At 39.5% G+C, this 16,376-nt stretch overlaps 1 protein-coding gene across 4 annotated transcripts in view; it reads right to left on the bottom strand.

Annotated features, from left to right (window-relative positions):
* The window catches only part of Dip2c (disco interacting protein 2 homolog C), a 416,803-nt gene that overhangs the window by 37,195 nt on the left and 363,232 nt on the right, over positions 1–16,376 (bottom strand). For all 4 annotated transcript variants that reach the window (XM_031359583.1, XM_031359584.1, XM_031359585.1 and 1 more), the window contains 6 exons: positions 14,113–14,236; positions 13,416–13,537; positions 12,254–12,365; positions 12,054–12,163; positions 7,766–7,896; positions 923–1,091 (listed from right to left, as the gene is read on the bottom strand). In XM_031359583.1, the coding sequence (XP_031215443.1) occupies positions 923–1,091; positions 7,766–7,896; positions 12,054–12,163; positions 12,254–12,365; positions 13,416–13,537; positions 14,113–14,236 (768 nt within the window). The remainder of the gene's footprint in view (positions 1–922; positions 1,092–7,765; positions 7,897–12,053; positions 12,164–12,253; positions 12,366–13,415; positions 13,538–14,112; positions 14,237–16,376) is intronic.

The raw sequence follows: 16,376 nt of genomic DNA, 5'->3' as shown, positions 1-16,376 counted from the left end.
GCAAGTGTCAACTGAAGTGTAAAGGTTATCACTCAATTGTGATAGCTCTGATAATGATGTACATGCCAACAAAAAAGGCTAGTGAAGAAGCACCTGACCATTTTATAAAACAATATAGATGGATCTAAGAGATACTCTCTGTAACCCTTCCTTATATAAATATGTAATTTCAAAAAAATGCATTTATATAGCTTAACATCATAGTTACATATTTTGTTTTATTGCACTGGGAAGAATAGGAAAAAGTTCAGAGGAAATAAATGTGCTAGGTTCTACTTGACTATATGTGTACACACAGAAACATAAATAACCCACACAGCTACAGGCAGCACACACATTGCACATACAAGCAGAGAACAGCAGGATAGAACACTATCAAGACAGGTCTTAGCATTATTTTTTCCCTCTTATCATTAACTAATGATTCTTCATCTTACCATGAAAACATGTATGTCTATCAAATTCCTCCAGCTTAAGTGGAGGGAAACACTGTTCTCACTTTTATGTAAATCAAAAAGAAAAAAAGTAAAAATCCAAACACTGTTCATTTGGTTGCAAAATAAATTTTTGTTACAGTGCAGACCTTCAAATAAGGGCCTTCCAGCAAACGAAAGATGATCACAAACATTTCCTACTTGAACACCCAAACCAGCTAGGAACAGAGATAGTTTACATCTTTTGACCAATACCGGAGGAATTTAGGACAAACTACTTTCACAATTCTTACTAGTATCTGACAGTGGGAAAGTATTCATGAGGAAGACTTAAAACCTTATTTTCCTTTAACTCAATCTTCAAGCAGATCACACGTCAGCCCTCTGGAAGGACTATGCTGCCTCACCAAGTGTGTGAGTGTCCTTTCTCAAGACTAGAGTGGCTTGGAGTGCTTGGAGCCCTGAGGCCCTAAGAGGGGATTGCTTACCTTGAGGGACTCAGTTTGTGAGCCCAGCCCTTTGGTGCAAAGCTCCATCACTGAATAGGAACAGAAGGTATCCCGGACTTTGTACTGACTCACAGCAAGAAGCCACAAGGCAGGATTGGTTTCCAGCTCAGAGGGTGGGATCAGAATGGACTGGTGCCCTGAGTATACACTGCAGAGACAAGACAGGTCATCAGGGCTGGAACCCAGGGCAGATGGGAAAGAGATAAAAACATTCACCCTGAAAAACAGGAATGCTTCAGGCAAGAAACTTTTATATGTACGATAAATAGAAAATCCAGATACAAAAATATTAAGCAAATCACATAGGAAGAAAATTAGGAGAACCAAAAGAAGCCAGACACTTGACCTGAGTGTGTCAATCTGTACTGTTTTACAAATCCAAATCACCACACAGAAGGACAAGCAGAGTCATTCTTATATTTTATGTTTATACTTAAGAGTATACTTTTAAAAAATGAGATAAATTTTAATTGAAAAGTATTTGTTCAAACCGCCAGTTTTAAGAATTCATTTATTTATTCACTTTACAACCCAGTATCAGCCCTTCCTCTACTCCCAGTACCCCTCACACAAGTCCTCTCCCTTCCACTGTTCCACCAGCCCCCTTTTCTTTGGAGGAGGGGAAGTACTTCTCATACCCCATTCCTACACATCAACTGAGATCAGACAGGGCACAAACTGCTATTTTTAATGCTTGCTTATCATTGTGAATTAGCAGTACTTGATCCTATTTATTATAATAAAAGATCTCAGATAAATATTCTGAGATTTAAAGAGATATCTTGCTTTATATGAAAATTCATAGATGAAATCCACATCATTGTTATGTTGTATCAAGAGACATATATCTGTCTGCCTGTGTGCCTGTAATCTTCCTAGCACAAGCCATTTCTTCTTTAATGTGATCAATCTCATTCAAAAAGTTTCAAAACAAAAATTAAGAGAGCCCAGCTGTCTCAAGAAATTTAAGAAAATGAGAGACTGGAGAGATGGCTCAGTTGTCAAGAGCACTGGCTGCTGCTCCAGAGGTTTTGAGTTCAATTTCAAGCAACTACATGGTGTCTCACAAACCATCTATAATATGATCTGATGCCCTCTTCTGGCATGCAGGTGTACATGCAGATAGAACACTCATAACTAAGTAAATCTTAAGGAAAAAAAATTAATGAGCCCACAAACTTATTTCAAACACGATTCTTCACGCAGAGAACCACTGTAGAGGGAACATAGCAAAATTGGTAGCATATTTTCATCTCACTTTTTATTTCAACATTTCAAAGTTCTAGTTATTTTTGTGAAGTGGAAATATAGCAAACCCCAACCTTTTATATAGCCTTTTCAATGCAGTTAGTCATTTGAGAATGAGAAGATCAGGTACATTCAAAGAAAGTAAGTCAGACTTTAAATTATTATTATGCTTTAAACTTCTCTGTGATTTGATTCACTCAATGCTTGTGAAAATGTTTATAGTCAATATATCACATTCAGTAAAAGCCCACGTAAATAATTCTAATATCCCGTACTAGGACATACTTTTACTAATTTGCCATTGTCATCTACTAAGGATCTTTCTTTGTTGTTTGTTTTATTGAGGCAAGGTTTTGCTTTTGTAGTTTAGGCTGCCCTCATACTTGTGGCAGCCATCATGTTAGAGCCGAAAAGTACTAGGTTACAAGTGTGAATCATTACACCCATCTCTACAGATCGCTTTCCAGCATTACACAGATATATCTATGAAGAATAAGAGACTTATACACCATTCAAACAACTACCTGCTACAAGTTACTTTTATCCAATGGAATGTGAGCTTAGTTCAGTCCTTGAGAACAGACTTATACTCAGATGTTCTTTTATCCAGAACCTAAGCTCTTATATTGTTTCCTACAAGCTTCCAAAGCTAACATAAGATGGGCCTTCCAACAATCATTTTTTTTCTTTCAAAGCACGTCCATATAACTCCCCAATTAACCCGTTAAGATTCTGACAGCAAAGTGCTTATCTTCTTAGCTCTAGAGATGCATTTAAGAGCTTAGCCTATGTATCACCCTCTCTCCATCAGACCCATGTACACTAAAAATCTAGTCTATGTTTAATTAAATGTATGTTTGCACAGGTGCGCATGAGTGTTGCAATACCCAAGGAGGCCAGAGGCACTACATTCTCATGGAATTGGAGTTACTGTCGTGAGCTGCCTGTTACAGATGCTGGAAGACAAAATTGGGTCCTCTACAAGTACAGTACATGCTCTTAACTTCCAACCCTATAAACAGATTTTGAAGACTGGGTGTTATTTCCGGAGCACACACCAGAGCTAAAATATACATCCCATTCTTCTCCCTTCCTGCTTGAAAGGTTGAATGATGACCACATCCTAGCCTTTTTCCTAGAAATGTGCAACTTTTCTCATGATGCTCAGGGGAGTATGGCATTCCCATCTGGCCTGATTTTACTGAAACTTTAGATTTCATTTGTTATCAGGAGGTCTCATTTTCCAAGTGGGCTTGCTATCACTTCAGTATGAGCTTACAGATTCTAAGTAGGTATGACTCTGAATTTGAGTCTTACTTATTAGCTAATGTATTGTCTCCAATTAGAATCCTCAAGGTAGCACTGAGCAGCAATCAGAATAAGTGAAAAATTTATCTCAGTTGTATATATATATATATTTTAAAAAGCTACCTTAAGGCCAAAGCCAGGATTGTACACCAGAAAGAGCCTAAGCTCTAACAAAACTATACATTATCCATCCCATAAATCATAATTACCTACCAGAAAATGCTATGTGTCTTTCTATCCTGAGACGCAAAGGAACACAGTGTTTCTGTTAATATCAAACACTATTCAGTACATTCATGATTCAAGATTCATAATGCTGCATTAATTAGATGTTCTTAGAGGCTTTTTACTGAAACTGAGATTTAAACAGGTACTCATTTACACTAAAGACTTTTTTGTACCACTAAACAAGCTTAATAATTTGAACCTAATATGTTAGGGAATAAAAACTGAGCTATATAACCTTATAATGTTTTTCCCTCTTAATTCTGACAATCTACCATATCCATAATTCTGCAATTTTAATTTCTGAATTACTAGCATAAGGAGATCCAAACTAAAGAACATTAAATACAAATAACCTACAACTCGATTTCTCAACAATATATACCAGGATTAATGAACTATTTGATCTAAGCTCTAGCATACAAAAACACTGGGATCAGAAATGTGAATTCAGGGACATCAATTTGAAGCACATTAATGAACATTATACATAAAGTCACTGGCCTCTCTAGCATTCCACAGAAATCAAAAGAAAAAACCCATCCAAATAGCCCACATATTATATATGTACATACACACATATACACACACATAGCAGATAGATACACTAAGGCACTGACAGAATTCAAGTAACATTACATGAAAACATGTACACTGCAAAGAAGTCTTTTACCACAGAACAAAATGATATTAACTGCTGAGTTGTATAATTGTTATGGCAGTGTTGTTGTGGATTACTGAAAACCATTACCCTATAGTGATTCCTCTGTCCTGACTCATGAATTTTGAATTTGCCCTTACCAAATCATCCATCAAAATATGATCCATCAATTTTTATACATGCTGATTTTGGAGGTACTGACTATAAAAACTCATGGGTAAGACTACTTAAGGAACAGGTTACCTATATGGAACAAAGTATTTTGTAAGACTTTCTGGAACTTGGTCTGTTTTAGGTTGGAGCTAAGCTTCAAATGATGAAGACATTTTCTTTGTTATCAATGTACATATTAGCAAGTTTCAGATTATTAACCTGACAGCCCACGTACAAACAAATGACAACTGCACCAAGTTTGGCTCTCAGCAACACAACCACACACTATCTCAGGGTACTTCTAGACTGAGCCTCCTTAATCAGCAGTCTATTGTGAAAAGACATGTGGGCTACACTCTCTGTGTCAGGAATTCCAAAGGCAAGCTTTCTTTGTGAGAGCAGTGTGGCCAGGTGTGTGGCACAGTCCATAACCTCAGCACTGAGGAGGCAAAGATCTTCTAAACTTTGAAGCTGGCATGGTCTACATAGCAAGACTGTCTTGAAAACAAACCTCTCCCAACCAAGAAGCTATCTACAACTGATATCTGCTGGCAAAGAGAGTTTTCATCAATGGATTCTCACTGGGTATACTGACCACATTTCAGGGTAATCCTTCTGCTCAGGGGTAGTTAACCAACACAAAATGAACACAATGGTATTTTTGTAGATGTTTTGTTTCATTTTGTCCTGTTTGGGCATATTTTTGGTTGCTAGAAAATCCATTTCTATAAAAAAAAAGCTGCTAAGGCTTTGCTAGAGATTAAACTCAATCAATAGACTTAGTTTTTTTAAAGTGATACTTTACTGAGTATTCTTATCCTTAAATATAAGCTCTAATATACTTTTCTTGAGTAGATACAGTAAGGGGTCTTACTGGGCGCTTTTCAATATGCTGGCCAAGTCCTCTTCTAATGATCTTGATTCCTAACATCTGGCTCTGAACACTCTTTGAAACAATACGCATAACCTTAGAGAATATTTTAAAACAGTTCCATTTTATCAATGACTCTCAATAGAATCTTCAATTCTACAATGGAAAGTTACTTTAGTGATTGTGCATCTAAGACTCCACATGAATTTCTTTTAAGGAAGCTGTTGGTGATCTGTTTGCACAGGTTTTTGAAAAGTAGAAGTTTACAGTTTTTCTTTTTCTTTACATTTATACAACTGCCTTTACTGTTTCAAATCAGAGGCAACTAGCAAAACTCTCAACCTTTTCGTATATGTATGTGTGTATGGAGATCAGAGGACAATCTTAGCTATTGTCCCTTAAGCACCACTCACCTTGGGGTTGTTTTGTTTTTGGAGTCAGGATCTCTCATTAGTCATGGGGGCTAGGGTGGCTGACCCGTGAACCCCAAGGATCCACCTGTTTCCAACTCCCTAGTCCTTGGTGCTGGGATTATTAGCATGTACTACCACATTTACCTTCCTTGGGATCAAATTCATATTTTATAAACTGAGCCATCCCTCAGCTCAGAATATTTCAGCTTTGAGCCTTGAGAGTGAATTTTCAAGAACATCTATTAATTAAGGTTCCTTGCTATCTTATTCAAATCCAGAACTTTCTTGAAACAAACTCTAACTCTGAGGATGTTGTGGGCTAAGGCCTGATAGCTCCCAAGAACCAAATATTCTTCCATTACTGACTGTAGGTTGACTAGTCCTTTGCAAAATGAATAGAGTCCTCTTAGAGAGGCAATGTTCAGAGAAGACTCTCTTCCTGCTAAGCTGGCTTAAATGGCTTCAGGTACATGGGCCCAGCCGATATGATGAGGATATTCTGAGCTCTCTCCTGAGTGCTACCATACTCAGTGCAATGGCATCTGCATTGAGGGATACAAACACCATTAAGCATGTTACTGTTTCAATTCTATTTGCTTTCTCAAAAAGATGAATTATCTAAATACAATGTCCTTTGCAACATACACATCTAGGCTTCAGTAGAATAATTAAACATTAAATTAATATTAAACACAATGAATCCACTAACATAATTATCTATCAATGTCTAAATTTATCATAACCATTATAAACTATAAGAAAAACAGAAATTACACATACTACTGCCTCAATTATATAACTTTGGTAATGTATAATTATGAAATTTATAAGCATAAACATTATGGATAAAATTTTGTGTGTTAAAATACAAATAATGTACAAAAATAACATAATACATATAATATGCAATAAAAACAAAAACAAAAACAAAAACCAACCCATAGAAAAATACAAGAAAGAAAACAGAACATGTTGAGAGCCAAGAAGCTGGGTCTAGCACACTGGTACCTGCTTTAGTATATTACATACACTTAGATGTACTAGAAAATGCTAATTAAAAGTATCCTACATTAAAAAATACACCCAGAAGACGGTATGCTATCTTGCTGATCATGGATACTTCCTGAGGCCACAATTTATTAAGTGTTACTGTTAACAACTACATTCTTCAGGTTTCTTTTCTGAGAAAGGCTGTCATATTTCCAGGCAGGCTTCAAATTTGCTGTGATACTAGAGCTGGTCTTGACCGAGTTCCTGGTTTTCCTTCCTGCAAAGGAGCTGAGGCTGGACCTGAACCCCTGATCCTTCTTTCTTTACCTCCCAAGTGTTGGACTTACAGGTGTGTGACATCATATTTATGTTTGTATTTATTTTGTATTTCTAAAAATGTCTATAGAAAAGATGTATGTATATTCAGAAAAAAAAAGAGCCAGGAAAGAACTATTTGTATATTTTACTCTATCATTTATTCTGTAAGTCTTTTCTGGGCACTAAGAAAAGAGTACAATGACCAGAGAGATGGGCTCAGGCTTCAGGAGCTTTCCTCTGTACTTTCCCCCAGCCCAAGTCCACCACTGAGTAAAGTCAGAGAAAAGGCAAGAGGAGTTGAGAATTTTCATAATCCCCAAAAGGCATGACTGCCAGGGATAAGGGCTTTATACTCAAGTCTGACAAGCTTCTGATGGTTTAAAAAAAAAATTGGTCTGTAGCTCCTTAGCAGATGCAGTCTACCACAGGATGCTTCCTCAAAATCTCATTTAACTGCTGTAGAACATGAAAGTTCCTACACTCTGGTCCTGAGCTGGGGCCTCAAAGAGAGGCACAGGATCAGGGTTTCTACACTTAGTACCACAGCCAAAGATCCAGAACGGAAAGTATATGGTTTCCTTTCATTGAAAAAAATCAAAAACAATCATTTTAAGGATGTTAAGTAAGAACCTCACCTGCAGAGACACCAGAGGACAAACCCAAGTCCACAGTAAGGGTCCAAGCAGATGGCCACTTCTCTAGAAGGGTAAAGTTCACACTGCAGCTTAATAGAACGGCAAAAGGCACTGGTGGCTGCATGAGACATCTGAAAGACAGAAAGGCAGTAAAAAAATTAAGTGACTGGACACTGAGCATCCAACTACATCTGTGGGACAGCATGCCAGTGTTAAATTCATGGTAATTCTTACTAAATGCTTCAAAGATAGTTTTAGGGTCAGAGTCAACTATAGCATGCCTGGTTCACATTGTTCTAGAAAGGTAGATGCTGCTATTCTCATTAGTCTTCCCTTTTTCATTTTTCTTTGGAGGCAGAAAAGTAGTCTGGGTGGGTAAGGGGTAAGTAGTAGGCATGGTCTCACATGGCTCACCCATAGTGGCCTGGAACCTACTACAAAGCCTAAGCTGGCTTCTAATTCATAGCAATCCTTCTGTTTCAAACTTCTGCACTATGTGAATTACATCTGTGATTCACTACACTACGAACTTCCACTTTGAACAAATAAGCCACATTTCAAACTTCTTGATATTCCCTCCTTATAACTTGAGCAATGGTTAACAATGCTTTGGATCTAAAAAGCAGATTATATAAACAAGGATTCTTGTGTCCACATGAGTGCCTGAAGGTAGGTAAAGAAATGAGGGGTCATGCCCAGCTCTGCAGTAGAGACTTGGCTTTATTCTTATTCTGTGAGGTACAGGGACCTGTACAGCAGTTGTCTTACATACACAAGGGCCTATACTTCACAAGCATGGAATCTTATGCCCATGTTTAGACAGTAGTGGCTTAGAAGTGAAAGAGTGTGCTGAAAACCATGTAAGTCCTGAAGTGAAGCCCAACCTTCCTGCTGACCCTCAGGTCCTTCCTAGATATGACCATCCCACAATAAGATGGCAGTCAAATGCTGTCTCTCCTTAGCTTGGAAAACAGTGAAGCTTCAAACCTGTACTGTAAGAAAGGTGGCAGATTCTGAAACAGTACAGATTGCATCTAATAAGATCATTGTTTTGTGAGAACTTGATAACCACACAAACTTCTGAGTAGTCAAGGAAGCAAGGAAAACTGTATCAGATATTATTGAAATATGTCACAAGTTAAATGTGTCACAAGCTAACCATGCCACCACAGTGCTAATCTATAAAGAGAACCAGTAAAGAACACAAGCAAGGAAATCCAACCCTTGCATTCAACACTTCAGTGGAAGAGATAAAAGAAAGGAGGGTGGGGAGTCCCTTTATTGTCAAGTGTCAGGTCACTGTTACAAGTTCTGCCCACGAATAGGCTGTGTAATGGATACTCTTGACTGAATTTACCCCAGTATTGTAAAAAGTTCCTCTAGAATTCAAAATATATACAGATATGCATGTATTGTATACACACACACACACACACACTTGTACTTTCAGATCCACAGTACCTGTTCAATGGGGAAACACAACTATATTTATAACATGTTCCTCTAAGTTCCCACCACTCTTTGGATCACAGTTAGTTAATTCTCCTACCGTGCATTCAAGGTAAGTGATCAAAGTAACATTTACTGCTCTGATGTACTAGGAAAGACATCATGCAGAACCAGAAAACAGCTCTGCTGCTCATTGTATAAATGCTGACATGCTAAGGGCTCTATCAAGCACTGTATTCAGAGCTAGGGATTAAAAAAGAAGAAGAAGAAAGAAGGAGGAGGAAGAAGAAAAGAAGAAAAAGAAGAGAAAGGAAAAGAAGGGAAAAAGAAGAAGGAAGAAAAAGAGGAAGAGGAAGAAAAGGGAGGTGGAGGTGGAGGAAGGAGGAAGAAAAGGTGAGGAGAGGAGGGAGAGAAGAGGAGGAAGAGAAAAGAAGAGGGAGAAGAGGAAGGAGGAAGAGAAGAAAGAGGGAGGAAGAAGGAAGGAAGAAGAGGAAGATGAGAAGGTGGAGGGGAGGAGAGGAAGGGGAGGAAAGAAGAGAAGGGTGAGTAGTAGGATGAGGAGGAAGGGAGAAGGAGGAAGGGAGGCAGAGGAAGAGGGGAAGAGGAAGAAGAGGAGGAGGAAGAACCAGGTATAGTACATTGCTATTCTACTCTTGAGAACATAAAGGCAGGGATGGCTGCAAGTCTGAAGGTAACCTGAGTCACACAGTGAACTCTATGACAGCCTCAGGTACAGAGAGACTCTCTCTATATTAAAAATAATGGGTATAGGCCTGCTCTCAAGAGTTCACTATGTGGTATAAAGTTGAGACATAGCAGGTAGCTATAAGGTCTGCCAGTACTTTGTAAAACATGATTAATATAAAGAAAGAAGAGAGAAGGTGCTCATACCTCCTTGGCTGGTAGCTATGGAGTCTGCTAGGTTCTAACACAGTGACAAGAGGGCAAACAAGTTAAGAAAGAAACAGCTGCCAGGCAGTGGTGGTGCACGCCTTTAATCCCAGCACTTAGGAGGCAGAGGCAGGTGGATTTCTGAGTTCGAGGCCAGCCTGGTCTACAGAGTGAGTTCCAGGACAGCCAGGGCTACATAGAGAAACCCTGCCTTGAAAAACCAAGAAATGGCTATAAAAAAAGCCAAAAAAGAAACCCAACCCAAAACCTTCCAGTCTCTAAACATCTAAGCACATCCTAGTCTGAGCCCTGCCAATATCACCATGCAATTAAGGACTCTGAGGGGCCCTAAAAGCAGATCTCCAAATACATGTGTATCAGACATGAGACAGCCTCAAGCCAATGTACTAGTTATCTTGGTTGTGCCATGATATGCTACATGGTGTGTCCCAAGAAGCCTTGCCTTTCGGTGCTGTTTTGTATGGCTGGTGTCTAAGTGTGTGTCCTTTCTCCTGGCATACAACTATTCCCTAGACACAGGAACCATTCAAAGGTCAAAGCAACACAGTTAAGTGGGTGAAATGTAAGACAGCCATAGCACAACATACCCTTATGTTTTACATGAACCTTGACATTCCATAGCACCAATTACAGAGAAGACACCCATGGACTCTTCTAAATCTCATGGTATGCAACTGAATGCTTTTGTCTAAAAACTAAAATCCAACAAGAATTTCTTCTAGAGAAAAATGGCCTCCTAGCAACCCAATGGGACCAAAGAGGCAGACCACATGCCAGACAACTTCCCCTATTCTCCTGTGCCTTTCAGCCCTTAAAACATATGGGGTTTTGTTAACTCATATCACAATATACTTCTCTTCACATATTCGTCAAACAGATAATCAAAAAACAGAAAAACATTTTAGGAGTCTGAAAGTATAGTTAACCACCTCTTTGAGTTTTTCTATGTTGCATGAATAAATTAAATTGAGTCACCAAGAAATATTACACAAAGATCATACTATCCATTCCATGTAGCTGCATTTTTATTAATTAGGATTCAATATTGTAGTTCCCACCTCCATACTCCATAAGAACAATTAGAAGTGTGGGTTTCTATTTTGGCCCTGACAGCAAGAAGGTCAACTTACTGATGACAGCACTTAACTCATCTTGCTCTGAGAATATTTCTTTTAGTAAGTTTTTAAAGAAATTATTTAATATTCCAGCTAATTTGGTGTGCTTTTGCTAATTGTATGGGAGAGGTCAAGTCTGAGAACTCTAACTTCTGATAGAGAACTAGCTCAAACTGTCCCAGTCTGACTCAGAGGTACAGATGGAGAGGAATAGGTTTCCTGGGGTTTTAGACCCTGAAGCACAGGACCCTGACAGCTGTGATGATGCCAATTCTAAGTGACATCAGTAGTTCTATACTTTGATAGGCAAAATGCTCATGGTCGCTTCATCAAGAAGCCGTGTTTTAGGTTATGACTGTGCTCAAGTTTAACAAGTAAGAGAATACAGTGAAAACATGCAGAGCAGCAGCAGCAGCAAATTTGAGAACCAGCAAGCAAGAAGACTGTATGTACTATTCTAGCATATAGTACTAGACACTACTGTACTGTGCAGTATGAAAAAATGGTTAGGTTTTTGTTGTTGTTGTGGGTTTTTTTTTTCCCCAGTATTGAAGATGGAATCCAGGGCAATGACCATGCTAGGCGAGGGCTACATGAGTAAACTATGTCCTCAGCTTTCCCCACAGTATTTGGAAATTAGCTATCAGGTATTGAAAGATCATATATGTTACAGCTCATATAAAAAAATCATATTATACCTCTCTCCATGCATCACTAGAATATAATCACACATGACAACATAAGAACAATCAGTACATGGCTTGTCTATTGTCCACCACTAGCCTGCCCATTAGGTGGACTCCTCTTCTCACCTTTACACCAGCTAGCATCCCAGTTGTGGACACACTAAAGTCAAGGTAAGCCAGCGTGTCTGGATTGGAAGGTTTGTAGATCTGGGCAGGCCGCTTCTTTGGCAAATCATCTGCAGAGGAAAATGAAGCTATTAGTCTACTTGACTACACTAAAGACCATAACAAGAAAATGCATGTGAGAAGAGAGTCCAAGTGCTGACCTGTGTCCAGTATGAGGGGCCATGTCCTGACATCTACAGCTGCTGCTGCCTCTCTGGACCGAAGCAGTTTACAAATTAATTGTGTTGTCATGAGACAAGCAGACCGACTCACCTGAGGACAAACAGACAAGAAGGGAAGGAATGAATACACACCAGAAAGAAACACATTTGGGAAGTGTTCATCACTTTTGTTCCTCATGTTTCTCAAAGGTTAAAAGTACACACTTTAATTCCCAAAAGCTGAGGAAGAGGGCTGATCTGGCTGATCGTGTCACCTATGGCCTGCCAGAGTTGATACAGCTGCTCTGGCTGGCTATGTGGATACCCTCTTTTTCCCTTATTGCCCCAGGAGTCTCACTGCTTCACCCTTGCAGAGGATGACTGTTTCCAGTAGTGGGACCATTCTCTAGTCTAGTCTCTCTCTTTTCTTAAGAGCTAGCTAGAATATAGCAAACCTAGCAGTGATGGTCATGTAAACACATAGACAAAGCTCTGAGGTGGGTCCCCAACACCTAGGCTAAGTAGTGTCCTAGCACTACTATCATGCACTGGCAAAATATCAGAAGCTTCTCTCTCAGCATATGCTCTTTCCAAAAAAGCTTTACACATGCAGGTATATTGTAGGTATTTTCTAACAGGAGTGCCTTCCTTGGCAGTATTCCCACACAGCTACCAAGAGCATTTACCAGGGGGCCAGGACTCTGCTTCCCTTAAGGGAAGCACATATGCTAGTCTTTAGCTTCCTTATATATAAAAACAAACATAGCATACACATATACTCTAAAAACAAAGAAAATAACCTTCTGGGTCCAGAAGAAGGGAACTTGAAGAAAACACATATATTGCTTTTCATTCAGATTGTTTGTGTTTGGTGATGAGGCCTTCTCTATGGAGCCAACCCTGGGCCCGTTCAGTATCAATTCATTGTTATAGTTGCTCCCAGCTGCCTCAGCTTCCATGTTGCTTAGCTTAGATCTTACTCCCAATGCTAGATGATAAGCTTCCTGGAGACAGACTGTCTCCAATTCTATAGTTTCATTGCAAACCCACATGGACAGCATAGCTAGCAGTTGTCCTAGGGGACTTAGGTCTGTAACTCACAGCTTGCCACTGAGCACAGGCAGGTCAAAGGCCCACAGCATCCTACCCAGGCCTTGCTTACCTCTACAATCATCTTGACTGTAGGCAACGTTGTTGCAATGTTCTGTGGATGTGGAGGTCGCACGGTGATTGGCACACAACCCGCATATAGGCAACCATAAAATGCAGCGATAAGGTCTATTCCTACACAAGAGGAAAGCAGAAATACTTTTTTAAAAGCCAGTTACTTTTTGCTCCACTGCTCTCTCTTTCAGTGTAAGTTCTAGCCTGGGAAAAGTCGGACAGTTAGGGAAACAAAGACTTTAACTCCTTCCTCCCTGTTCCTTTTGGTAAGTCTCAATGATTGATTTCTTGTGGCTTTTTCTTTTAGGCACAAGATGCTAAGACAGTTTATATGTTTCATTTATATGTCATTTCTCTAGATAAGTATTCAATGGTATGATTATGTCAAGGAGCTAAAAACTTAATTACTGCCAATAATATGAACTACCTTAGACACTCAATCAAATGTAGAGATAAAGGTTTGGGTAGGTATTGCTTTAAGACTCTAAAACAGTGTCAACATGTAGCCTAGACCTGGTGAGTGAGAATATTCAGAGGCAAATGAGCTTGGCTTGGCGGGAATCTACACAGAAACAAAGAACATACTAGACAGTAACCTGGACACTCCACAAGTGCCACTGGGGGCAGCAAAGTGCTTCCTCACATTGCTATCCTTGCTACCACTCTCAGGGGTCAGGACCAATCCTACTGCTTACCTGGAGGGTAGACTAATGCCACATGGTCTCCATCCTGCAGGTGGCCCCTCTCCATCAGCATCACTGCTATCTTTTCTGCACGCTTGTGTAGTTGAACACATGTCAAGGAATTTGCTATTGTTCCCTGAATATCACAAGAACAGGTAGTTAAGGGGGATCTTCACCATACCAGATCATGCATCATATAAACCATTCACATGAAATTCTCGGGTGAATGGATTTTGGGACATTCACAGAACCACCATTTTAATGATCAGATTTATATGCTTTCATCATCCTCACCTCCTATACCAAAAGAAAACTGACTCTCCCTCCTCAAAGGCCAGCAACTGTCACTAGCTCTTCAGCTAGGCAGCTCAACTGAGATGTTTTCATGCAGATTTTTAAAATATGCAAAAACAGCAAAACATATGCAAAAATATCTTTAGGCCACCTCGAAAGAGGCTTACCAGGAAAGACTAGTGCAGGATAGTCACTGAGAAATACTAAAACATACGCCATTCATTATTTACACTGTGAAGGAAAGAATGAATGAACTGTATCATAGCAGAGTATACAGGTATATGTCTGCAGTGCCAGCACTGGGAAGCTGAGTCAGGAGGATAGGGGCCAGCTTTGGCTATTTATAGGCAACCTGTACTGCATAGTAGAAACCCATCTAAAAATAATTGGAGAAAAAAGGGGTAAATTCTTTTCAGAAGTTACATTCACCTAAATTTCCTAATACATTTCCTAATAATATTCCTGAGATACAATGTATATAGCTCATTTGCAGTAATCAGAGGTGTAAAGAGATCACTGTCTACAGTAACTTTAAAATATTGCTTTTTAAAACAATGGACATTTCTAGCTGGTAGTCTATGGATAAGGAAGATCGGAGAAGCAGAATGAAAAGTTATCATGCACAATCTTGGCTAAGTTTACAACATTTATGTATGTTGTTTTAAAGACGGATGTGGGAGCTTGTGGTAGTCATAGGAAAATGCGATGAGCTTCAAGACTTAGGGACCGAAACTCCTAAATTAAAGATATGTGTGAAAGTGAGATATTTAATGAGCTGCTAAGAGAACTGCCATGTGGAAAAAACCTGTATGGACCACAATGACCAGAGCCTCTGGGCAGTCAGGAAACAGTGTCTGGAAAAACACACCGAATTCCTGTCCTACATGTCATAGACAGACATATGGATAGGAAGAGTGGTCCTGATGCGATGTGCAGTGGAGTACTTTATAATGCATTAAGGTGCATATGCCCTTAGCTTATATTTCGCAAAGCATTCACCAGTACTGTTTAATCAAGGTAAATCCTATGAAGCCGAGTTGTAGTCTTGGAGGATACAAGGAATGGTGGGGAGTGGGGAGCCACCTAGGTAACAGCCAAGTCAGCCTTCAGACGCTACTGATGCTGTGACCAGTGTTTGATATTAGAGATGCTTAACTTGTGAGTCTCTAAACTGATCCTTCTTCCACACATGCTCCTTTGTATCAAACTGGTATGTAAAGGAAACCAGTGAGAGCTGAGTACAGCAAAGATGCTGACTGGGTGTAGGTATATGGGGTGATATGAGTCTAAGAAATACAGACTAAAAGTTGTAATTTGGTGCCTTCAAGATTAAGCATTCCTCTGAGCATTTACTCATGGACATGTCTGTCAGCACAAATCAAAACATACACCTTGGACTTAAAGCTCATTGAGCTCTTCAAAGCACTTGAAAAATATAAACGCACATCTGACAGTAAGGCTCTCATCGAACCCATCCTTGACACTGGAGTGTGGCAGTCTCTTTATGAGGAAAAGCCACCTATGATTATACACAGGGAATGAGTCTCTTTATGAGGAAAAGCCACCTATGATTATACACAGGGAATGAGCTTCATGGCAATATGGAAATATGCCTCAGAAGAGAGCTGGCAGGATTGGTGAATTCATCTGTCCCTACTGAGAACATCTATCTGTTAAGGAGAAGTGCCTTACCATGCTACTGTTACTGTATGCCTGCCTCTGCTTAAGATAGCTATTACATTTATTAGCTACAATTTTCCTCCACATTCAGAAGAGCTAAAGTGTATTGCTACCACAGTTTGGATGTGGTCTGAGTTTTCTCCAAGGCACCATGGGTTCAAATTTAATCCCAAGCGTGAGAAATGAGAATGTTGGAAACTTATTAAGATCAGTGTTTAGAGGTAAAGCTTCAGGACAGAGAGCAGGATCACATAATGTCATTAGAATGGAACCTCCATGGTGGGATCATAGTGGGTTTCTAG

This window comes from Mastomys coucha, unplaced genomic scaffold, assembly GCF_008632895.1.
Source record: "Mastomys coucha isolate ucsf_1 unplaced genomic scaffold, UCSF_Mcou_1 pScaffold7, whole genome shotgun sequence".
Lineage (NCBI taxonomy): Eukaryota > Metazoa > Chordata > Mammalia > Rodentia > Muridae > Mastomys > Mastomys coucha.
Note: the sequence above shows the minus strand (reverse complement) of the source record. Positions and strands in the feature narration are given on the sequence as shown.